Source organism: Miniopterus natalensis, chromosome 1, assembly GCF_054644295.1.
Source record: "Miniopterus natalensis isolate mMinNat1 chromosome 1, mMinNat1.hap1, whole genome shotgun sequence".
Taxonomy (NCBI): Eukaryota; Metazoa; Chordata; class Mammalia; order Chiroptera; family Miniopteridae; genus Miniopterus; species Miniopterus natalensis.
Genome location: NC_142081.1, coordinates 163,115,986 through 163,140,822, shown reverse-complemented (window position 1 = coordinate 163,140,822; position 24,837 = coordinate 163,115,986). Strand labels below are relative to the sequence as shown.

The window sequence follows — 24,837 nt, the reverse complement described above, 5'->3', positions numbered from 1 at the left end:
TGACAATATTAATAATAACACTGCATTTGAATTTGTAACCATAAGCCTGCAGCATGTGGGGCTGTGATTAAATGTGTACTCTCTACGTAGGTTTGAAAATAGGAACCCAGATATTGAAGCTGCAACAAAATTATTCCAGGTTGGTAAGGGCACTGATATCTGAGGGATACAAATGCAAATATGTACTAAAGAAACTTCTTTTAAATATGGGACTTTAAAAATTCCAACCTGTAAGGTTTATACAATTATTACATCCCAATAAAAGTACATGACACACAAGGAAAAAGCCCACTATAAAACAGAGGTTGTAGAAAAAAAGATAACGAATATACATCTTCCAGTATGTCAGGTATCGGATGTAGCAGACAATTTAAATTAATTATGCATAAAATATTTTTAACCTACCAAATTGACTGTCTATGTAGCTGTAAGGAAACACTAAAATAAAATTTTAAAAATAAAAGTATTGAAATAAAAAATTCAATAAACAAGCCAACAGCAAAATAGTAAAATTAAACAGCACTAAAAAATTGAAGTTTTGAAAAAAGGACTATAGCCAGAGACATAAATAGAGTCTTTCTTCAAATCCCAGGTTGAAATTTTTTTAAATGTCAAATATATTTCCATTTTTTTTCAGCATAGTAGTCTTAGGTTTTTCACTCTGAAAAATAAAAACACAGACCATGCTAATGAGTAGAATTCAGAAAGTTAATTTTTGTTTTAAACTGTTCAAAGAATCACATATAATTCTATACTTGTTAGAAAGAGTTTGATTTTGATTTCTAGTATTTATTTTATCATCTTAATTCTGATAACAAATAGAAAGCAATGGAAGATATTCATCTTCCCACTTCTCAGGTAGTAGTCTTGCAGGACACTGACCACATACATAAAATGGAATTCTCTCTCTCTCTGCCCCTGTCTTTTCCTCCCTCGTCTCTCTCTTACTAATTCTTTAAAATCCTCTTAAAAATATTTCTTTATTTTTGCTATTTAACATTTAATATAGAAATTTTGACCTATATCTAGCTATTGTTTTGATTCTAACAATTTTCCTTACATCTTCTCAGTCCCTATTTTTTGACTTATAGAGCAATTAAAGCTTAATTGTTTAAAAAATTAATTGATAAAACCCTAAAGAAAAATGTCCACCTCTTTTCTTCTAGAGATAAAGGACGATGTCAACAGGCAATATCTACTCTGTTTCTTCCCCCTGAAATCAATAACAGATCAGAATTCCAGAGGCCTTTAATGTCTGAGGAAGACAATTTAGCACACAAGATGCAGCGCTGCACTTCTCTTTTATTTATTCATTTGTAAGTTCCCCAGAGACAGGCAGAAGCCATATGCTCTGCTTTTTAAAATTTTTTATTTGTTTCTAACTTTGGCTAGTATAGTGATAGAAACATAGACCCACATGTTCATTAACCGGTTGATGGGAACAAGAGAACCAACTATAGAAAAGTATGGTTTAGAAAAACAGTCTCTTTTGATGATTCTTTAAGAATTCTATTTATTTATATGTTTTATAGGCTTTAATTTCCTAAATGTTGCCATTCTAAATAGAATATATATGAATGTAAATCATAGATATTTTTATTTATATTCTTCTTCCCTGTGAAAAACTGTAATTTTTGCCTTTCTTTCTTTGAGTTCTTTATAAGCGATAATATCCCAAGATATTTCACCTAGAGTTGGTTTACTTGTGTGTGTACAAATTATATAATATATATATGTACTTTATTTTTTAAAAAAACCACTATTGTATGGCTACTGAATTTATTAAACATATTGTACACTTTAAAAACTTTTTTAATCAACTAGAAATGGGTCATTTAAAATGATGTATCAGTAGAGCATTGGTTTACTAAATTAATTACTATCGTAAGAAAAGTGACTACACATTAGTTGCTGTAACATAAGACAGTTACTTTGAGCAACCACTTACAGTCTTAATCTTGAATACCTATTCCTTATTTCTCCATTTTAGTTTTAAAAGTGTCATGTGGCTGTATATAGGATGACATCTGAGCAACTGTCTTATAATATGTTTTAGGTGACTGTGAGATACTCAAAGTAAAACTACCACATTTACTAACAAAGACTGAGAACATGCCAAACTCAATTATTCAACTGCTAATTTCAATAAACTGAGATTTCCTAACCTCAAATCAGAGCTTTTGATGGCTATCACAAAAGCACAGGACCTGGTTGTCGAAATCACATGAGATTATAGTATTTATCAATATCTTTCACATCATTTGTATGTCAAGTATTTTACATGAAATGTACATTTTAGATAGGTCCATTTGAACTCTTTCATGGCAACTGTGTGCTATAGATAGACCCAGGTGTTACTTTATGCTGATTAAGCTCCAGGTGTTATTTTTACATGGATTAAGTCAAGAATTACAAGTGCAGTGCCAATGTTTTCTGAATCAAAACACTGATAACATGATCTGAAATTTACATATATATATAAGAAAAGAATAAAACATGTTAATTCACTCATTAATTTGTTGTGAAATTTCCTTGTTGCTGAAAAACATAGAATAGCTTTTTCATTTCAAAATATTGGTGTTCTTTTTTTCTATTCTGGAAGAATTAATTTCTTATTTGCATAATTCATTTGAGTAGCTAAACAGAATTGAACAAATAAAAAACAATAAAAAATTACAATGGAAGTAATTATACTAAGGTAGAAAACTAGGTTAAATTATTTTTGGAATTTTATACTTAAAATATTGCATTCTAAAATTTTAGAATTTGATGCACAAGCAGCACTTTTAAAATAGGTAGAATATTTTATTTCACTTTGGAGAATGCCTTGAGAACCTGAGAAGCATTTATCTAATGTATGGTAAAGGTGTAAGTCATTGAGAAGAACAAATAAACAGTGAACTTACCCCAGGAAAAAAGGAAAAGATTTACTTCCCCTGGATTAAAAGACTCAGCCTCAATTCTACAGCATGGATATATTTCTATTCTTTTTGGAGTAATCTGATTGTAGATTTATTGTTCTTCCTGGAAACTCAATCTCTTTAATCAGCTTGCATTAAGCTGCTTTTTTGTTAAGAGATTAACAGATAAATCATGCAATCACTACTTCACATATAATTGAATAATGTGAGGCCATTATTAGACCACCACCAGAATGCTAATGGGTATTATCTCCTATATTTACTATTTTACAAACAATAATTGAAAACTCGTACTATTGAGTAAAATATTTTCTCCAATCTTCCTTCAGTCAAGGTCACCATAGCAGTTTAAACAAATTTCTGTTTATTTTTTTTTAATATTTGCCTATTATATCACAAGACTATTAATCTTTTAATACAAAGACATATTCACCTCTGTATCCCCAGGGCTCAGAGCTAAATGAGACCTATGAATAGTTAGCCAAGTGCCCAGTAACTAAAGGTGCCTTTCCCTTTGGAGTTTCCCTTTATCGCACCCTTTAATTAACTTTTAGAGCCCTCTTAAACTGCACCATAATTGATTTTCTTTAGCTAGGTTTTATTTCAGGCTGTAATTACGTGTCTTTCTCAAAACTGTTCTTTTCTTAATTATTATATTTAAATTTTAAGATACTTATAGATTCTCATGAAGTTATAAGAAATAATATAAAGACCCTAAGTGCCCTTTACCTAGTTTTCCCCAGGGGCAACATCTTGCAAAACTGTGGTATAATATTAACACCAGAATATTAATAGTTAGGACACAGAATATTTCTATCACCACAAGTTCCTTCGGGTTGTCATTTTATAGCTTCACCTACTTCACTGCAGTCCCTTCCTTAAAATAGAAATTCTAAAGAATGTCCATAATCATTTGTCCTTGTGGTCAGGATGTCTGCTTTTTCCTGTTAGCTTTACAGTTGTTTATAAGATAATGCTGGTTTAGACCAACCCAAAGATTATTTTGCCCCAGTTAAACATTCCAAAGGGTTCAAGGAGTAAGACGTGCAAAGCATTTCCTCTGGACTGGCGCCTCTGACTCCATTTGAAATGGCTCTGTTTATTTATTTTTTTATAATATAAATGAAATAATACAGTCTTTGACTTTGGAGATTAGCTGTTTTTACTCCACATAAATCTCTGGAGATTTTTCCAAACTGTTTGCTGTATCAATAGCTTGTTTGTTTTTGTTGCTCAGTAGTGAATCTTTGGTAAAAGGGTTTTTTGCAAAACTAAGAATGGTCGATGCCAGAGGGAGAAATGCTATAGTGAATACTTTGATGTAGGCCAGAAGCCAGGTAAAGAGAAGAGGACTGACTGAAAGGTGATTTATTGTACATAAAAATCCTGACAGAAGCCACCCAAACGTAACTAAATATTAGGACAAAAGGTTGGTCATTGCTGGGAATATTTTGAACAAATATCACCAGCTACAGCAGCAGAATTTTACAATAGCTTCAATATGTGATAAAAAAATAAAAGTAATTGGGTCATTGTAACCGTCTTTGTTTTAGATAACACAAAATTAGTGCTGTTGACCCATTCTTTTGAAATGTAATGTATCTAAAATAAGGTATTCTGACATCATGACCAATAAAATTGTCTATGTCAAAGTCACGATGCCTAAGATGTAAAATAACTTCAGAGTAAGTCAATGAGTTGATTATAATCTCAGATGGGGACCTATGTGCTGGAGTCAAATTGCACCCTTCAGAAACTTGGGTTCTAAGAGCATGAGATACTAAGTAGAGAGATGGGAAATCCTCAGTCAATGAAAGGTAGTGGAGCTTTTGAAAATAATACATTGGTGGTAAAAAAAAAAAAAAAATGTGGAAACAACTAGTTAACTCTTCTTCTGTGGCAGAGAACAAGGATTATTATCTGTGATTTATAAGATTGGTCTCCAGTAGCATGCATGCACTCCACAGAGCACCAAAGTCAATAAAATGTGACTCAAGAAAAAAAAATTATTCATATTTCTCTGTCTCTCTGGGTGGGTGTCTCTTTCCATTTATATATACATGGGGGCAATTATGTATAATTATATATTAGGACAAAAAAATTGAAGTTTACTCCAGTATAATTTTTAGATTCACACTGGCATCCTTACTTTGTCTTTATGTCAGATCACCATGAGTCAGGTATGATAGCACCACAAATATTCTGAGGAAACAGAGGAATTCTAAGGAAGACAAAGGAGTTGACAGTGGCACTCTCAATTGTTTTTATTGTTTTAATTGAAACATAATTGACATATAACATTATATTAGCTTCAGGTGTACAAAAAATGATTCAATGTTGTATATATTGTGAAATGATCACAATAAGTTCCTAGTCAGCATCCATCACCACACGCAGTTATCATTCTAAGCATACAAAAAAGAGAAATTAAGGCCTTTTAAGGGGATATTTTGGTTCTAACTAATCTATCTTGAAAACTGCCCTAAATATCTTCTTTGCAAGTTCAAAGACCCAGAAGTTGAATTTAAAAAAATAAATCAGATAAATTTATGAATTTTAAACTTTATTTTATTGTTTAGGCTTTAAGAGTAGTGAAATCATTGTGGAAGACAGTTAAAAGTCATAGAGATAGTGCTGATTTTTCATATGTAGACTGAAATTCTTTTAATATTCTATTACAAACCACTGATATTAGTAAATAAAGAAATATCACATACAGGGTTTTCTTTTACTAAATGTTTAAAGAGACTTTTTTCTATTAAGTGCCAGCTAAAGGAGTTGGACAAATGGCAGGTATTTCTTAGACTTCTGAACGAAACTTCAGTGTAGACCCTCTCATTTTCTTTTCATAATCTTCTTCAAATTTCTCATATTGGGCTACAGTAAACTTATTCTTCCAGTCTCCTGAAATACCTGAGAAGAAAGATAAATGTTAAGATCGAGATTACTGTCAAATTTCCTTCTAATATGAGTTCTGATTTGAATTATCACACTTATATTTTTAAGTCTTTAACTTTAGGATGTCATATGTACTCCATACCTCCTGCTACAATTCCCAGACTCTTAGACCTTCTTAGTTTTCTAAAAATTCTATGCATTTTCCCTGTATCTTATATAAAGAAAAAAATCTTTTAAGTAGCTTCAAGAAATGTCTTAGGGAGAATATCCAATATATCAAAATATTTACTCTTTGGCTTCAAGAGATTTGTTAACAAAAGATACAGAGAATGTTTCAGTCCTTTTAAACCCCTATTTTCCAATATCAAATGATAATTTATTTTAAAAGTTCTATGATCAAGTAAGACTGGGAAATCACTGGGTTAAATGTAATTAAACATATATCTTTATTATATGTTGTTCAATCTTCAAAATACTAAGCAATTTAAAACCTCAAAGGAAGGATACAGGACACAGCATTTGCAATAAATACACGATAAAAAACAATGCCATTTTCATAGAATGTCTCTCAGTGTAATCCAGAAGACACATCTGGAAGCCGAGTTTTAGAGAGAAAAAAAAAGGAAGAAAATATGCCAAAGTAACTTTGTCAGTCTGGCCCAGGATTTCTGAACTTTGTCACTTTATTTACATCTCCATCTTTGACATTTGAAGACAAACAGTTCTTTGCTGGGGAGGATGTGGGTTGCCCTGTACATTGCAGAGCATTTGTCAGCATCCTTGGCCTCTACATATTAGACGTCAGTTGCATACCCTTATCATGACCATAAGAAATACCTCCATTAAGTTTCCAAATGTCTCCTGGGAGGCAAAAGCATGTGTGTTTGAGATTCAGATATCCCCAACAAGACTTATCCATGGCATACTTCCTAGATTTTTAAAAGAAAAATCTCTAGAATACATGAAGATATATTATAATTAAAATTACCCTTACCAAGTCCCCTTATAGGCTCTCACCAAAATGTCTGTTTCTCCAAGACTGTCTCAGTTTGTACTATTCACTCCCTCCTTCACTGTAAGGAGGTTTTATATCTCTAACAATTGTCATGTGTTGTGTGACTCCTACTTGCCTCACTAACTTTGGGCTTGAATTTTGGATATGCTTTGGCCAATGAAATTTGAATATGCGCAATATATACCACATCTGAACAGAAGCTTTTAAAAGGCATTGCAAGGTTCCACTACTTCTCTTGCTCTTCATCTAAACCATGATATTGGCCATGCCCCACAGATGGCAGCTCTTTCAGCCTGTGTTTCAGAAAGAGAAGACACAGGAGGCTAAGCCCATGACAGACCATAAACAATGATCAGACTGAAAAAGAGCTGAGCAGAACTGCAGCTGCCACAGCTGAACAACATCCACCAACATTAATGAAAATTAAATCTTATGGTTTTAAGTCACTGAGATTCTCTGAGTTGTCTGTTTTATAACAAAGCTGACTAATACATATACAACTAACAAAATTAGTCTCTCTCACTCTCACACACACATGTAATTCAATTTAATTCATATTTATTATTTATTAAGGAACTATTCTGTGCAAGATGCTAGCTATATACTGAGTTCAATGCTGAGGATTCAATAACTTACCATAATCATAACAACACTTCAAGGATTTGATAGTTTCCTTCATAACTTAGTATGCCTAACATGTAAACTTGTTACCTACCACAGCAAAATTTCTAAAGAATGAAGGATAGATATTTAGATAATTCAGAAAAATCAAGGACATTCTTCTGACGTAGCAATGGATGCCGAGCCTCATGCTTATCGATACATAGGCTCTTGAGTAAACATTTCTCATTAAAGACTTGTCTTACATGTTAGTTTTACAGCAATAACAGAGTTTCTTCATCACAAATTATTTTCTCTAAAGTTTTTAGTTTTTCTAAATTTTTCTCTCAATCTCTTTCCATTTCTTATAAATTTCTTTTATTAATCCACCTATATTCCCTTTAATGTGACTAACAAGCTCTATAGAAACTAGTATATGATGTTCTCACCTTTTCTCATGAAGGGAGATACAGAATGATCCATATCAAATGATGGTACAGTAGTATAATTTGCACAAGGATTCTGCTTCATCACATCAAAAGAAGTATGATAGATGATTTTATTCACAGTTTCTTCTGGCAGGTTTTTATCTAGAAATTTTAACAACTTCTGAATTTCACGCTTTGGATTCTAAAAAAATATAAAGACAAGAAATTATTTCAGGTAGATTTAGTCATGAAGGAGGCAAATATATTCAATTAGGTTCTACATGTTAATGTGGTGGAGGAAATTATTTTATATTTTATCCACACTTTTAATTTTGCTTTCCCAAGTGCATAACCTACTCTTGGTTGTAACAGGCAATCATCTACTAGAAGAAATTTGATTCCAAAAGTTACAAAGAAAAAGACTGAATTAATATTTGACCTTTCATGTTCAAAAACAGAATTAACCTATAGAATAAGAGATGGTGATAAAGGAAGTTACTATTATCATAAGATATAATTTTTAAAATTCCCTAGTCTGTTTTTTCATAGCTAACATCAAGAATAGATTACCTACCAAAAATTTTAGTAAGAATTAATACAAATCCTTCTCAAATTCTTAAAAAATATATAGAAGAGGAGGAAACACTCCTAAACTTATTTTATGAGGCTAGCATTACCTTGATACCAGAGCAGACAAGAACAGTACAAGAAAAGAAAATTAGAGGCTAACATCCCTGATGAACATAGATGCAAAATATTAGCCAAAAAAATAAATAAATTCAATAGCACTTTTAAAGGAACATACACCAGGATCAAGTGGGACTTATTCCAGTGGTGTAAGGATGGTTCAACATCTGTAAATCAATCACAGTGGTACACCACATTAATAAGTGAAGGGTAAAAATCATATTATCATCTCAATAGATGTAAAAAAAAGCATTTGACAAAATTCCACACCTATTTTTTTTAAAGATTTATCTTAATTGTTGAAAATATTACAGAAGTCCCCTTTTTTTTCCCTTGACCCCTCTACGCTGCATCTGCCCCCCTGTCCCAGGCCTTCATCACACTATTGTCTGTGTCCATGGGTTATGCATATATGCACATAAGTTCTTTAAAAACTCTCAACAAAATGGGTATAGAGGGGACATATCTCAGCCCAATAAAGGCCATATATGACCAGCCCATACCTAACATACTCAGTGGTGAAAAGCTGAAAGAGTTTCCTCTAAGATCAGGAAAAATTGTTAACTACAGTTAATAATACTGTATTGTATATTTGAAAGTTGCTAAGATAGTAGATCTTAAAAGTTCTGATCACAAAAAAATTTGTAATTATGTGTGGTGATGGATGAAAACTAGACTTAACATGATAATTTCACAATATATACATATATTGAATCATTATGTTGTACACCTAAAACTAATATTATGTTATATGTCAATTATATCTCAATAAAAAAAGAACAGATTACTTATCTGAGAGAGTTCCCTTATAGTGGAAAAAAGATACTCTTTATACCTTTCACATCCACATAGATTTTTTTGATAGTATAAATACATTAGGAGAAAGTAAAATAAAATTCTGTCCATTTTCCAGCCTAAGGAATGATTGGGAAGGGAAAGAGAGAACAATGAAGAAGGGAGACCCATTTGATGTATTTCTTATGATTTCTCTTTTTGTGCTTCAGACAGTACAGAGGACAGCATGTTAGATAAAATGAAAGAATGGTGCTGAAACCCAAGAGTTTTACCCTGCTACCCATTGGTGAGATGTTCTTGATGGTACAAACCAAAGAGAGGCAGAGAGGCATAATTTTAGTGACCTGGCGAGATCAGGCAGAAGGGCAATCCGAGGTTTAGCTTTCCTGAGCTACCCATCTCAATTCATGGAAACAGAACCAGAGAGTTTCTGTAGTGGCTCTAAAAGAATCTATTTCTTACAGCTACAGAACTAAATTTGCTGGAAATTAGACACACATCTTAATTATTCTACTAGAGGAATTACAATGAAAGTTTAAGTCCCAGTTGTGCCAAGTCCATCATGTGAAAGTTAAATAGAAGAGTGATAGGGAAAGGGTGAACTGATCAAGATGTAATGAGAATTTGAGGTGGATCTGATGACATAAAGACCCTGGAACCCTTGAGTAATTTTGAGCCTTTTTTGCCAGCAGATATAGTTTCCTCCCATATTTGAAGAGATTTTACTTCTTTTACTGGAAAACCTTATTAAGGCCTCATTTGGGAAGTTTTCTTCCAAGATAATACCTATCCTTTTCAAGATGCACCCCAACCACTGCTTATTGCTTCTAGACCCACAACTAGGGTAATATATCACCATAAATCAGAGTCACAGATACAAAAGGGCTTAAACAAGATGCAGAAACGACTGAGAATTTAACTAAGGAATCTACCGGGGGGGGGTCACCTTAGCTGGGTAAGGGGGTTTCCCAAGAGACTGTAGAAGAGAATTCCCAAATAAGATGAATGGTAGTCATAATCATTTAAAAGAATTCAGAGACATCTAAGGGACTAAGATGATGCTGAGTCAAGGTATGGACTCCTCTGAGCAATTGAGGCAGATAAACCAGATACTCTTTGGGGAGGGAGAGATCAGTAGATGTTGTTTCCAGGGATCCCATCTCATCCTCATACTTATGATGTCTTAAGTAATTTACCCTTTGCCCTACACACATAGACACCAAGTTAAAGAGAAAAAAGAGATGAGAAGTGTAGACAAGCTATCTGAGAAACATTCAATTTAAGAGGTGTGCAACACTTCTTAAATGGATTGTTTAAATAATCAGATCAGAATAAGTTTTTGATCAAATTAGGGAGTGAATTATTTTCCATTCTAGAAATCAGATAGAAGATGAGAAAAAAATTGATTAACAAGGAAATTATATTGTTTTCCCACTGTGCTTCCCACTTAGGGAAACAACCATGGACAAAATAATTTTAGTTTCTACATTCAAGGAGCTTACATTATAATAGAGGAGACCAACAAAACATAAGTAAAGAAACACATACTTAAAATAATTAGAGGCAGTGTTAGAGACCATGAAAAGAACAATAGCAGCAAAACAGACTTAAATAGATAATAAAGAGGCAGATTATTTGACACTGTGGACATAAAAGATCTTTGTGGAGATGTAACATTTAACTGAAGACATGAAATATGAGAACTTAATCTGAAAATAGGGAGAAAAAATATTTCAGGTAGGCTCACTTACAGAGAAAAGAAATGATGGCACCAGAAGAGGTTGGAGAGGTAAACAGGAACTAAACAATGCTGAACTTCATAAATCATCTTAATGACTTTATATTTCACATAGGGATAGAAGCCATTGAGAGATTTGAAACCTCTTTCAAAGTTGACATATTTTGATTTAGGTTTCAAGATCATTCACTGAGTGGATAACACAGCAAAATGAGATAGTCCAAACAAATCAGGACAGTTGCCTGAACTAGAGTAGGAAGCAGTAGTGGTAGAAAGAAGTGGATTGCATGAAACATGAATTTTCAAGGCAGAGTTAATAAGATAGCGGATTAGTCATATTTATAGATCAAGAGGAAAAGAAAGTGTGATATGAAGAAGATGAAGCTTAGATTTCCTTAAAAAATAAAGAAGAAATCATGGTTGTCTCTTACCTCTTTCATGTCTTCATAGAATAGATAGAGGATACGATAATCTTTCCTTTTCTCCCACCAGCCCTTCACATGCTCATACCAAGAACCAAAAGCCACTACATTGAAAGATAAAATGTTTGTAAAATTAAAACTATTAACATGAAGTCAAGAATTGTTAAATTGTAAAGTGTTATTCTAAGTCATCATTATTAATACATTCATACTTTTTACTTATTAGTTCAAGAATAAGAGATGATAGAAAAAGAAAAATATATCAAATCATCCCTGATCTCACTGAATTTACAGACTTCTTAGAAAATAAAATACTTCTGTTATGGGATGAATTGTGCCCCCCTCACCCCAATTCTTAGATTGAAGTCCTAAACCCCAGCCAGTACTTCAGAATATGACTGAATTTAGACACGGGACCTTTAAAGAGGTAATTAAGTTAAAATTATGTCATTAGGGTGGACTCTAATCCAGATGACTATTCTCAAGCATTAAAATCTAATGCAATTTGTCTTGCTAGGTTTCAGGCATTTTCTTTCTGATTTCTCTTTTTTTTTCATGTGGGAATGTCTATCTTAATGGCTGTCTCACCATTGTATTTTGGAAGCAGATTATCTGGTTTCACAAATTGACAGCTAAAGAGGAATTTTTGTCTTAGAATGAATCATACCCTAACTCTTTCCTCTACATAATTTATATGACATTTGGATGAGATTTTAGATTCAGCATTGATGCTGGAATAGTTTAAGATTTTGGGGATTTGGGAAATGGAGTGAATGCATTTTGCATCTGAGGACATGAATTTTGGGAGCCCATAAGGCAGGGTATTATGGTTGAATTGTGTCTACCCCAAAATTCATGTGTAGAGGTCCCCGGCCCAGTACCTCAGAATGTGACTATTTTTGAAGATAGTGTCTTTACAGAGGTAATTAAGTTAAAATGAAGTCATTAAGATGAATCTGTGGGGGTTCAGAATCAGTCTCCCCAAGATGTGCCACTCTGGCATGCAGATTATTTCAAGCTAAAAATAATCAAGGCTCAGAGGCACAAGAAGAAACTTTGGCCTTCCCCTTTACCGACTAAAAGAATTTAAGATAGTTGGGCATGCTCCAGGAAGGGAGATATCATCATAGAATACTCTAGTTTAATTTGAACTAGGTATCATAGACAGGGAGGAATTTATCAAAGCCCATTTGATCAAAGTCCTTCATGTGTTGCATTGTTTCAAGATGATCCATAAACATTTTCTTATTAAAAATCTCCTTGTACATTTGCCTTATTTCCCAGTTTCTCCTACTTGGTCCAGAATGACATAAATATATCATTTTGCCTTTCAGTTCTTTAATTTTCATGCTTATGTGAATTCACCATGTGCATGCATTAAAGTTTGTTAATCTGCCTTATGTTCATTCTACCAGCCAGAAAAACTAAGAGAGAAAGGAGAAAGTTTCCACATCTCTGATAGGTCTTAATCCAATATGACTAGGTGTTATAAGAAGAGGTCATTACAACTCAGACATAAAGAGAAAAGACCATGTGAAGACACAGAGAGAAAATGGCCATCTAAAAGACAAGGGAAAAGGCCTCAGGAGAAATCGATCATGAGGATACTTTGATCTTGGATGTTCAGCTTCCAAAACTGTGGGAAAATAAAATTTTGTTGTTTAAGCCGCTCAGTCTGTGGTATTTGGTTGTAGCCGCCTTCACAAATGAATACAACCTTTGTTAAATAAAACTAAAACTAGAAGAGCAAGATGGGAGATAATAATACAGACAATAAGTGGTACAGATGTTCATATGAGAGGAAAAGAGGGAGAGAAAAGCATAAGGAGGGAGAGGTGAAGAAAGGGCTGTGCAGGAAGTAGAGTGTACCTGGTCCTAAGAAGGGTTGGACATTGATAATAATAAGAATGAGTAGATATTCTATGGATAGAGAACAGTCCAAACAATGGCAGGAGTAAAAAGTTTGCAAGATACCATTGGAATGTATTTCCCTTGAAAACAGACTTTTTATTGGAAAATGTTTAAATGAGAATTAAAGTAGAGTAACTACCTGGGTATGAGTATGTTTCCTGAAAGAGAGGATACACCAATAGAAAAACAAAATCTTGAGGATGAAATCTTCACTCAGCAATTTTTAGGCTATAGAATTAAAATGAAGAAATGCTTAAGAGTACCCAAGAAATATGTATAAAATCAAAACAATGCTATAATACAATGACATATAGCAAGAGAAAAAGCACCTGGCAGTAGTCTCCAGGTACTAATGAAACAGTGAGACTAAGGGCTGAAATATCTGTGTGTAACATATTCCCCAAGGCCTTAAAGGGAAGAGATGACAATGTATTCTTCTACTGTTTTCCTAACACATTAGTAGAGTGCTGGGTATATATTAGAAGTTTATAATAAATACAAAATTTATATCTGAACTTTATATATCCTTGCAAAAAAGTCTTTTCATTACAGAATGCCATGATTCAAGTAAGAGTTGGACTCACCATTCCCAGTCATGAATTTTCCCAGAAACTCCTCCCAGGTACCAGGCTCTGGGTGCAGTTTTGCCATTTGGTAGAAATAATAGTAAGACACAGCCACATCTTTAGCATTCCTTGCCACATAGATCATCTGTGGGGATATATTAGAAATCATAATTTTGTTTCTAATCTTTAATAGTTTGTAAACTCTTGCTTACAGAATGCCTATTTTGGCCCTATTTCTTGATCTGGGTGTGTGTATCTATATCCTCACACGGCATATTCACAACTACTTAATTGTTTTAACACAAAGACATCTTATCTCTGACACCCCTGTACTCTCTTTAGCCTTTGAAAAGACATCTTTTGAAATGTGGAAAACCAAGTATAATAAGAATTACAGTAAATATTAACTTAACAAAAATTAATATTGTTCTAAAATTTAGACTATTTTTCTGTGTCATCACTTATTAAAACTAAAAAAACCAGCAAGTTTTAGACTTAAAAAATACCCTATTTTTCATTAAAATTAAATTATTAATTGGGTAAATTTAATCAATAATTATTAAGCATTCTTCGTTCTGTCCGTGTTTACAATGATTAGTATGAGATTAAAATTTATTTTATGTTGAAAGCCTCCATTTTACTTAAAGGTAGAAATTTTGAACATATTTCCCAATAGAAATAACATTGTTATGCCTCATTGCAATGAGGTTTAGGTCAAGTCTGCTGAATTCTATTGTCTAATTCTCCCTTGAAACACAGTTAATAGTACTGAGGCTCCAGCCACCCAAGAAGTATATATATTTCTTAGGGAAAATGCATTGAGAAAGAAATCTCCTTTTATTTAAGTATATCCAGAGCTTCCGTCTTTTCTTCCAACTGATAGGAAAAAGAAATGAGAACTTTTATATTCCCAAGTCACTAGTAGTAGTTCTCACATTCTGGGACAAGAATGAGAGAATGAAAGGAATGCCTACAAAGGTATTTTTCAAAACAAACTAGAAGTGCTGGTGAGGGTGTGGAGAAATGAGAACCCTAGTACACTGTTGGTGGGAATGCAGACTGGTGCAGTCACTGTGGAAAGCAGTATGGAGTTTCCTCAAAAGATTAAATATTGACCTGTTATTTGACCAAGTGATCCCACTTCTAGGAATATATCCTAAGAAACCCCAAACACCAATCACAAAGGACTTATGCACCCCTATGTTAATAGTAGCACAATTTACAATAGCTAAGATTTGGAAACAGCCCAAGTGCCCACCAATGGATGAGCGGATAAAAAAAGCTGTGGCACATTTACACTGGAGTACTATGCAGCTGTAAAGAGGAAAGACCTTTTAGCCTTTGGCACAGCATGGAGGGAACTAGAGAGTATTATGCTAAGTGAAATAAGCCAGTCAGAAAAAGACAAATACCACATGATCTCACTTATATGTGGAATATAATAAAATAAACTGATGAACAAAGTGGATCCAAAGACATAGAAGCTTGGAACAAATTGAGGGATCTCAGAGGGAAGGTGGGGAGGGAGGTGTGAGTGGGGAGAGATTAATCAGGGAACTTGTGTGTTTATGGGCATGGCTCATAGATGAGAACATTGGTGTGGGGAGGGCCTGGGGGTGGGGTGAATGTGGGGTGGAGGGGATCAGTGGGGCTAAAAGGGGGACATCTGTAATGGTCTCAAAGATAAAGATAAAAAAACATTTAAAAAAAGATTGAGTACAGACATTTAAGAATTGAGACTCTGCTGCAGTTGTAATTCTTGAGAAAACACTAAACCTTGTAAACACTACCAATCATTTCCTATTTCAATACCAAGAGATTATTGTAATAAATAAACTGTTTTCTTTTCTTATCATCATAATTCTTAAAATCCTTAGTAAAGTCTGTTTCCACTTGCCTCAGTGTGGACAGAAGGCTATCTAGAAGATATCCCCCAGTTCTCTTCATGGCAAGGCCATGTGATTCTGGGGACTTCTATGGATTTTTATTTCTGGAATAAAAATAACAAACTTTATTTCTATTTTCTTGTCTTTTTTCTTTTTAAAACGACTTTGAGTGAGAAAGGAAGTCACACATAAGCACATGTACAAAGACATTTGTATAACAAAATTGAAAGTATAATCAAATTTTCAAAAGGAAAACAACTGTTTTAGTCATTCTGTTACTTTCTCAGATCTAAGATTGACTGCCTACCTTCCCAGGTTCATTTTTTAACCACACTGAACCACTTGTAAAATTTGACACATGCCTTGCTGTTTCACATCTGTTAGCCTATGTACATGGAGTTTTCCGTAAAATGACTTTGTGCACCTGAAAAAAAACATTCCTACTCTTTTTTTAAGGATTCTGCTCTAATTTTTCTTCATCTGTAAGATGTTGTTCCATAGTGTCTCTTTTACTTCATATATTAGCACTTACCTTACTAATATGTAATTATTTTTCATATATATGTATTTTTCTCACTACTTGAGGTATTCTTCAGGACTGGAAATACAGCTAAAATATAGAACAATCAATCTGGAAAACCAACAGAAGACTAACTGAGCAGAAGTCTTATAACAAAGGATTTACAGAAGAAGCCACAGAAAGACTGGTAGGAAAGGCAGAAATGCAGAAAGGGCTGGCCTACAACCAAGATTACTTTACCCAGCAAAGGTGTCATAAAATTGATAGAAAAATAAACAGCTTCCCAGACAAGAAAAAGCTAAAGGAGTTCATATACTACTACCAAGCCAGTATTACAAGAAATGTTAAAGGGTCTTCTTAAAGAAAAAGAAGAGGAAGTAGAAGACAGAGAAGAGAAGAATCTAATGAACAAAATAAACAAACAAAATAGAAACAAAGTCATAAATTCAGAGAACAGACTGAGAGCTGTCAGAGGGGAGGGGGCTGGGGGCTGGGGGCTGGAAGTGAAAAGTGAAGTGATTAAGAAAAAATAACCTCATAGACACAGACAGTAGTGTGGTGATTAAAAGAGGGATAAATGGTGTTGGAAGGAGATTTCACTTTGGATGGTGAACATACAATACAATATACATGTATTATATATATATTGATGTATTATAAAATTGTACACTTGAAACCTATGTAATTTTATTAACCAATGTCACCCCAGTAAATTCATTAAAAATTTTTAAATAAAAGATAAGAAATTTAATTATCTAATCAAAGGACTTGTATTCAGAGCATATGGGAATTTTCTACCTTAATAATAAAAGAAAGAAGCCTCTATAGGAAAAAAAAGGAAAAACCTTGATAGACACTTCAGAAAAAAAAAAAAATCTATCAGTAGATAAAACATTTGTGGTACATTTACACAATGGAATATTGAATACTACTCAGCCATAAAAAAAAAAAAGAAAAAGAAAAGAAAAGAAAATTTTAGCCTTTGCAATAGCAGAGATGAGCCTGGAGAACATTATGCTAAGTGAAAGAAGCCAGTCTGAGAAAGACAAGTACCGCATGATTTAACTCATATATAAAATCTAATGAACAAACTGAACTGAAAATCAAAATAGAGATAGATTCATGGATAGAAAGCAGGCTGACAGCTGTCAGGTGCAGGGGGCTGCTGGGGGAGGGACTTGGAGGGATTTAACAAAAAGAGAAAAAAAGGGAGAAAGGACTCAATGTGTTGATTGCTGGGGGGAGGAGGGGTTGGGGACGAAGGAGGAGGGTATGGGGGAGATAAATTAAATGGTGATGGATGGAGACTCAACTTGGGGTGGTGAACACACAGTACAATGTACAGATGATGTGTTGTAGAATTGTGTGCCTGAAACCTGTATAATTTTGTTAACCAGTGTCACCTCAATAAATTTAATAAAAAGGAAAAATATCAAAGTTCAAATTGGTGCATATGATTTGAAAAGATGTTTCAAAATATCTACTAAAGGTGAACCAATGCATACCCTAAGATCCAGAAATTTCACCCCAAGATATCTAACCAAGAAATATGTGTACATATCAATGAAAGGCTTGTATAAAAATGTGCATTGCTGCACTACTTTAATTATTGACAACTAACAGCAACCCAACTGTCCACTAATAGTACCATGGATAAGTAAGCTGTGAAATAGTCACATACACATAATGAAATGCCTTACATTAGTGGTTCTCAAACATTAGCATAAATCAAATTCACCCAAAAGTATTATTAAAACTCAGATGGCTGCACCCACCCCCATTGTTTCTGATTTGGTAAGTCTGAATTGGGCCTGAGAATTTTTGTCTCTAAAAAGCTACTTTTGTTCAGGGCACCATATTTTGTGATCCAGAAGGCTACATTAAACAAAACAAGCATAATAAGAATTGATCGCACAAACATTATGTTAAATGAAATAAGCTAAATATTCAAGATTTTATATTTTATGATTACAGACAAAACAAGCAAATTAGTTCATGGTGAAAATCTTCTGGATAGTGTTTATTTATGGAGACAGGGGTTATTGCCTGGAAATGTATAAGAACAGAACTTTTGGGGTGTTGGTTGTGTTTAATTTCTTGATCTGAGTGCTGGTTTCATGGGTACACTCACTTTGTGAAAATTCTTCAAGCTATAGATTATGATATATACACTCTTCTCCCTAATTGTTATGCTTGAATTAAAATGATTATAAAAAAGAAGTCTAAAATGAATCCATAAATATATAATTTATAGGTTATAAATTAGATATAATTGTATATTTATAAATTGCAATTACACTGAATTCATGAATAAGAAGTTCTGGGCTTATTTAAATATATAATGTTTATAAGTAGACAGTGAAGGTACTTTAACAGAAAGGCATTTTGTTTATTTATTTATTTAAAAATATATCTTTATTAATTTCAGAGAGAGGAAGGGAGAGGGAGAGAGAGAAATAGAAACATCATTGATGAGAGTCGTCATTGATTGGCTGCCTTTTGCACTCCCCGGGACGAAGATGGAACCTGCAACCCAGGCATGTGCGCTGAGTGGGAATCAAACCGTGATCCCCTGGATCCTAGGTCAGTGCTCAGCTGCTGAGCCATGCCCGGTGGGGCAAGACAGGTATTTTAGAGAATTGAAAACCTGAGAGAATCTCAGGGCCTGGGCATTGAGTATCAGTAATCCCTTAGCTACAGTGTTAACATCCATTGGTATTATTTTGATCTTTAGAATATATGAATCACATTATTATTTTTAAAATGATGTAGCCAGGAGCTGAAATCTGTCATCTTGATTTCTGCATAATTAGTAAAAGAAATTACAACACAAATAAGAATTTTTTCTTTAAAATTTGCTACCTTGCAGTTATTCTTCCAAAATGAAGAAGGAAGAAGTTGAACTGGTAAGTGTGTTTTCACTAATCGAGGAGGCTGCATTTTTTTCAAATCCTCAATGCCTGCAAGCATAAAAGTTAAATTACATTATAAATATGGAATCATAAAGGTCAATTGCAATATAATCTAAGACTCTGTAAACTTTAACCCCACTATATGGCTTGAAATGATTATATGGCTAACTGGCCTCATATGTTTCTAAAACTTACAATGAGATTTTAAAATATGGTAAGTTCTGGTTAGTTAGGCTGTTTTATTGCATATGAATAGTAGAGTTTATTGTCTTTGTAGGTGCCCATACAATCTTCAGATATAGCAACAAAATGAAGCAGAAACAGCAGTAGGTGAAGTGTCAAGACTTCCAAATTTTCCCTTCATTTATCATCCTCTTGGTCTTATTTTCAATGTGGGGAAATTGAACTAGAAGATTTCAAAATCCCTTTCTAGCTTTCTTTTTTGACACTTTAAAATATATTTTTAAAATTTACTTTTAATTACAGTTGACATATAATATATATTTTTTTAGGTGTACAACACAGTGATTAGACATTATAATGTCTTATGAAGTGATCACCCTGATTTAAGTCCAGTACCCTTTACATCCTCATGACTATTTTTATAACTGGCAATTTGTACTTCTTAATCCCTTTCCAGCTTTCTTAAATTAAAATTTTGAGATCAAACTAGGCTGTGAGGTTCATGACTAATGAAATTTTAAAAAAAATTTAACAACATAAGTATGCCCATAATTCTTTTTCCTGAGTCTGTGAACATTAGCTAACTAGGGGTAGATATGATTCTATATTGTTTTATGTATGATAACCCAATATTCAAATGTTAAACACTTCCACCTACCCTATTAATAAAAAATATACTCCTCAAAATTTCTTCTTATGCAGATATTATGTTTGGGTGGAAGTGGAGTATAAAATGGCGATTGCAATAAGCAAATACTCTTCTATTATAGACACTTAGGATTCAACTGTTGAAGCTCTGTATGTATCATTTTTCATCATGACTCCTCTAGACACCACAAGGAGATAGGGGAATTTACTTCTATGGTGAAAAGGAACATTAAGAGAAAATACCATTTTCTAGTCCAGGAATTATAAGCTCCATGAATGGCACTCGGTTGTATATTGCAGCCCTTTTACATTTCTCCACATCCCCATCGTTATAGATCATATCCACTATTTCACTGACCCAGGTTGTTCCTGAAAAAAAAGAAGAAATAGAAGGAACTCTAAACTTTTTTTTCAAAAAGAATATGAGAAGGTCACAAGAAGCTCTGTAACATCAAAAACAAAAATGTGCTCTCTGAATTCATTCCTCTTCTCTATTCTCCCTTTTCCTAGTAGACACCCTTATCTATCTTGAACATTTGAACGTATACATATGTACTGTACCTGTGTGTAAAATCCAATAAAAAACTCAAAAAAGTAAAATCTGGAAAGGAAGTAAAAATGTCAGGTACAAAAGACACATTGTGGGCCCTGGCTGGGTAGCTCAGTTGGTTAGAGCATCCTCCAGATATGCCAAAGTTGCCAGTTACAGTTGGTTGAACCTGGGAATATGGACGGCCAACTATATATTTTTAAAAAATCTGTAAATAAGCAGACCTGTGCAGTTCAAACCCATGTTGTTCAAGGGTCAACTATACAAGTACATGAAAAAATCTTACCAGATTTGGGATAGGTGGCGATCAAAAGGTCATCTGGTTGACTCTCAAATGACTCCACCTGAGACCACTCCTCAGCAATGCTCCAGAAGAGAGGGACACCCTGCACATCCACTAACTCCCTTCTGTAGAAGTCTAGCTTGTCCTCCATGTTCAAGGCACTAGATTTTATACAAAGAGGCCCATGTTAAAAGAGTCTTTGTTTTAAAAGCATCAATAAAATAAAAAAATAAATTTTATTAAATAAAGTAATATTTTATTCCTTTGGATCTAGCAGCATCAGATCACAGTACTGTGCATTATGAATCAGCAGAAGGGGAAAAAGTATTGTAAAAACCAATGAGTTCTTGCACAATTTATTTTATATGTGCTGTTTATATGATAATATAATCAATGCTTTTCATGGGTATACTGAATTATGTACAGCTTTTCCTCAGGCAAAATTTTCTGGGATATGTAATAAAGTTACTGGACTTTAGAGTTAGAAGAAAGTGTCTTTCTTAACCACAGAGCTGCCAATTCATTGCAGTGGGAATCTGAATAAGCCCCATGACTGCACTGAACTGTCTTAACTATAAAATCAGGAGTGGTCTAACTTAGGACATCCCTCCCTTAAATTACTGGCTGAACCAGTAAAGGTAAATTATTCTATGTTATCTACAACAGACCACAAGAATAAAAGGGGTGGGGGTGATTGAGAAGAAAAAAACCTGAGGTAAGTGTAGAAGTGGGAATACATAGTTTTGATAAACTTTTAGCACTAGTGACATCACATGTCATTTTATATTCTGGGCTAAGCTCTACTGAAGGTACTTATTCCTCCTTAGCTGTCAAATGTCAAAAGTGGAAAAGCTTGAAATATATCCTAAATATACTCCAAAACATGTTGTTTCTCAATTTAACATTAGCTGAGTGGTTATTTTTTTTCTCTAAATTTCTAGAAAAATGAGACAATCTAACAATTTCAGATTTAAAAGTTTTCCTGAGGCCCTCTAGCAGCTGCTGAATCTTTTTTCAATAATTAAAATCAGAAGTCTCTGAAGTCAATAGACATTTCTTAACTTGTATCTCTTCCAAAGTCCCATTTCTTATCTTCTTTTTTTTTTCAAGTCCTTCCCACTTCACTCTTATTCTACCTACCTCATCCAAATACCTTTTACTTTAAAAAGGTTATAAGGTTATGAAATTGCAAGATACCAAAGAAATATGCAAAATCTGTTTCATATCTATAAACTAATGAAAAACTATCACAAAGATAAATTAATAAAATAATCCCATTTGCAATTGCATCAAAAATAAAATACCTAGGAATAAATTTAACCAAAGAGGTAAAAGACCTATACACTGAAAACTATAGGACATTAAGAAACTGAAGAAAACACAAATAAATGAAAATACATTCAGGGGTTGGAAGAATTAACATTGTTAAAATGTCCATACCACCCAAGGAAATCTACAGATTCAATGCAATCCTTGTCAAAATTTCAAAGACGTCTTTCACAGAAACAGAACAAACAACCCTAAAATTTATATGGAACCACAAAAGACCCAAAATATCCAAAACAATCTTGAGAAAGAAATTCAAAGCTAGAGAAGCATCACACTCTATGATTTCAAACTATATTACAAAGCTATTGTAATCAAAACAGTATGGTAGTAGCAAAAAGAAAAACAGGTATGTAGATTATTAGAATAAAGAGCAAGAGTTAATTAGGAGATGAGTAGAACTTTCCAGCCAGGAAAAAGCATGTGTAAGGACCCTATGCTGGGAGAGGAAATAAGATCTATGCGCCTAGAGTGCAAAAAGTAAAGAGGAATGATGACTACATTGACAAATTATGTGGTAAGAAACTAAAGAGTTCAGGGCTAGGTAATTGTGTCTGGGATATTCTGGATTTCTGACTAGTCTCTACTAGAATGGGAGGGTCCACTGCCCTGTCATTATGCATACTTTCAACAGTCCTAATATGAGAGAATGGTGATATAAACCTGAATCTGGGATGTTCCTGAGTGTCACTGGGGGAGGATTATATAATTAGATATTATTTGCATTTGTTTTTTGCTTTTACCAAAAATCTTGGGATTAATAAACACCATAAAGTTTCAATTCCAGTAGGTAATAATAAGTTGATTCTAGTGTTTGTTATACCTCAAGAGTAAATCTAAGACATCATTGGGCTATAATTTGTGTTAGCACTGTACTATTTCCTATTAATATATTAATTTCATGGATATCTGCCTGTGAAAAAGAAAGCGTAAGAATTCAAAAAGTTCACAGATGTTGTTTTTTTCCCTTCCTCTTTCTAAATAACAAATTCTGACATATTTATTTAATAGTATTTGCTGGGAACTACTGGGTACCAAACAGTATACGGGGCACTGGTGTTAGAGCAGGACCTGGGGAAGAGAAAATGTTGTGCATTTACAACGCATTTACAACATCTTTACCTCTTTCTGGGCACAAAGACTGTATTTTTGACTCTGTTGTAATTAATGGGAGCATGTGACTGAATTCTGGCTGGTGGGCTATGGGTGATGCAAAACCTTTTCCCCACCCTTCAGTCCTCTCTCCAATGCCATGGAGCTTTGGAGTTTATGTGTTCAGTTGACTAGTCACAAGATAGAGGTGATCCCTCACCCTTCTTCAGAATGTGAGAGTGAGAAATAATTCATTATTTTGTTATTCCATTGATATGTTGGTGGGGTTTTTTTTGTTCGTTCGTTTGTTTGTTTTTTACTGCAGTATAGCCAAACATATTATAAATAGCACTGGAAGATTCTCAGACAAAATATCTACTCTTATAAAGCTTATGGTCAATGTGGAGTTAGATAAACAAAGGATAGATATTATATTACACAGAGATAAATACCATGAAGAAAAATAAAACATGGTAAAATGTAAAAGATGAAAAATTAAGTGGTAAGGAAAAAATGATAACTAAAATGCATATATAAAGGACAAATTAATGAGTGTCCAAAAAATGATGACTCATATATAGCTTCAGAATTCTTATGTATTCTGATTTTCTTCATTGATTTCACCCAATTCAAAGTTTTAAACACCCTCCAATGTGCTGATCTACACATCTAAGTGTCAATATCACTAGCCTGACAAACACTATACATCAGCTACCTTCCGGACATTTTCATCAATGTCTCAACTCTTTTGCAAATTGAAAATGTTTAAATCTGAGGTCATCCTTTTGCAACCAAATCTGTTTTTCCCACTCTATTATCTAGGCCCTAACTTAACTGTAAATCTCGAAACACACTAGCAACAACATAAAACTATTCCTGCTGAATTTTAACATATCCTCTGCTAATTTATAGTAAATTAAATGATGAGAAATGAAAAGTAATTTTCTGAAATGAGATCTGCTCTTCTGAATGGTAGACACAGCTTCTGTCTCAATTATATCAAATAGATATATTTTGTTACATACTTGATATCTCCACTGGATAGATCATCTCAAAGGTATGGTAGAAGAGGAGCCTTTTTGGCCTGTAGAGTTGAAACTGTCTTCACTTCAACTCCCTCCCATATGGACAAAATTTTCTTATATGATGCTAAGTATTTCAGTTCACCTCTATGACCTCTCATTTTTCATCTATACAATGAGAAGATTGAAATATATTACATCTGAGAGCCCTTCCAAATTTATCCTTCTATGAATTTGCATTTTTGGACACTGAGTTATGGATTGGCTAGCATGGGAATCCTAGTCTGGCTACATTATAACACTGAAAAACCTAAACCCAACAGATGGAATATACTCAAATGTATCAGATGATTTTTCGCAGTACATTTACACTGAAGTGATATATTACAATGTGCATATATATATATATATATATGTATATATGTGAGACAAGC

At 33.6% G+C, this 24,837-nt stretch overlaps 1 protein-coding gene across 2 annotated transcripts in view; it reads right to left on the bottom strand.

Moving 5' to 3' along the window:
- Positions 1–5,167: 5,167 nt before the first annotated feature.
- Positions 5,168–24,837, bottom strand: part of LOC107541933 (sulfotransferase 1 family member D1-like) — a 32,142-nt gene continuing 12,472 nt past the window's right edge. The window contains exons 1-8 of one of the 2 annotated variants that reach the window (XM_016219118.2): positions 24,407–24,490; positions 20,967–21,124; positions 20,374–20,499; positions 19,250–19,347; positions 14,000–14,126; positions 11,514–11,608; positions 7,884–8,064; positions 5,168–5,834 (exon numbers count right to left, since the gene is read on the bottom strand). In XM_016219118.2, coding sequence (XP_016074604.2) covers positions 5,722–5,834; positions 7,884–8,064; positions 11,514–11,608; positions 14,000–14,126; positions 19,250–19,347; positions 20,374–20,499; positions 20,967–21,114 — 888 coding nt within the window. In that variant the 5' untranslated portion in view covers positions 21,115–21,124; positions 24,407–24,490 and the 3' untranslated portion in view covers positions 5,168–5,721. Of the gene's footprint in view, positions 5,835–7,883; positions 8,065–11,513; positions 11,609–13,999; positions 14,127–19,249; positions 19,348–20,373; positions 20,500–20,966; positions 21,125–24,406; positions 24,491–24,837 lie in introns of those variants that run through there. The other variant, XM_016219117.2, reaches the window with a different exon arrangement.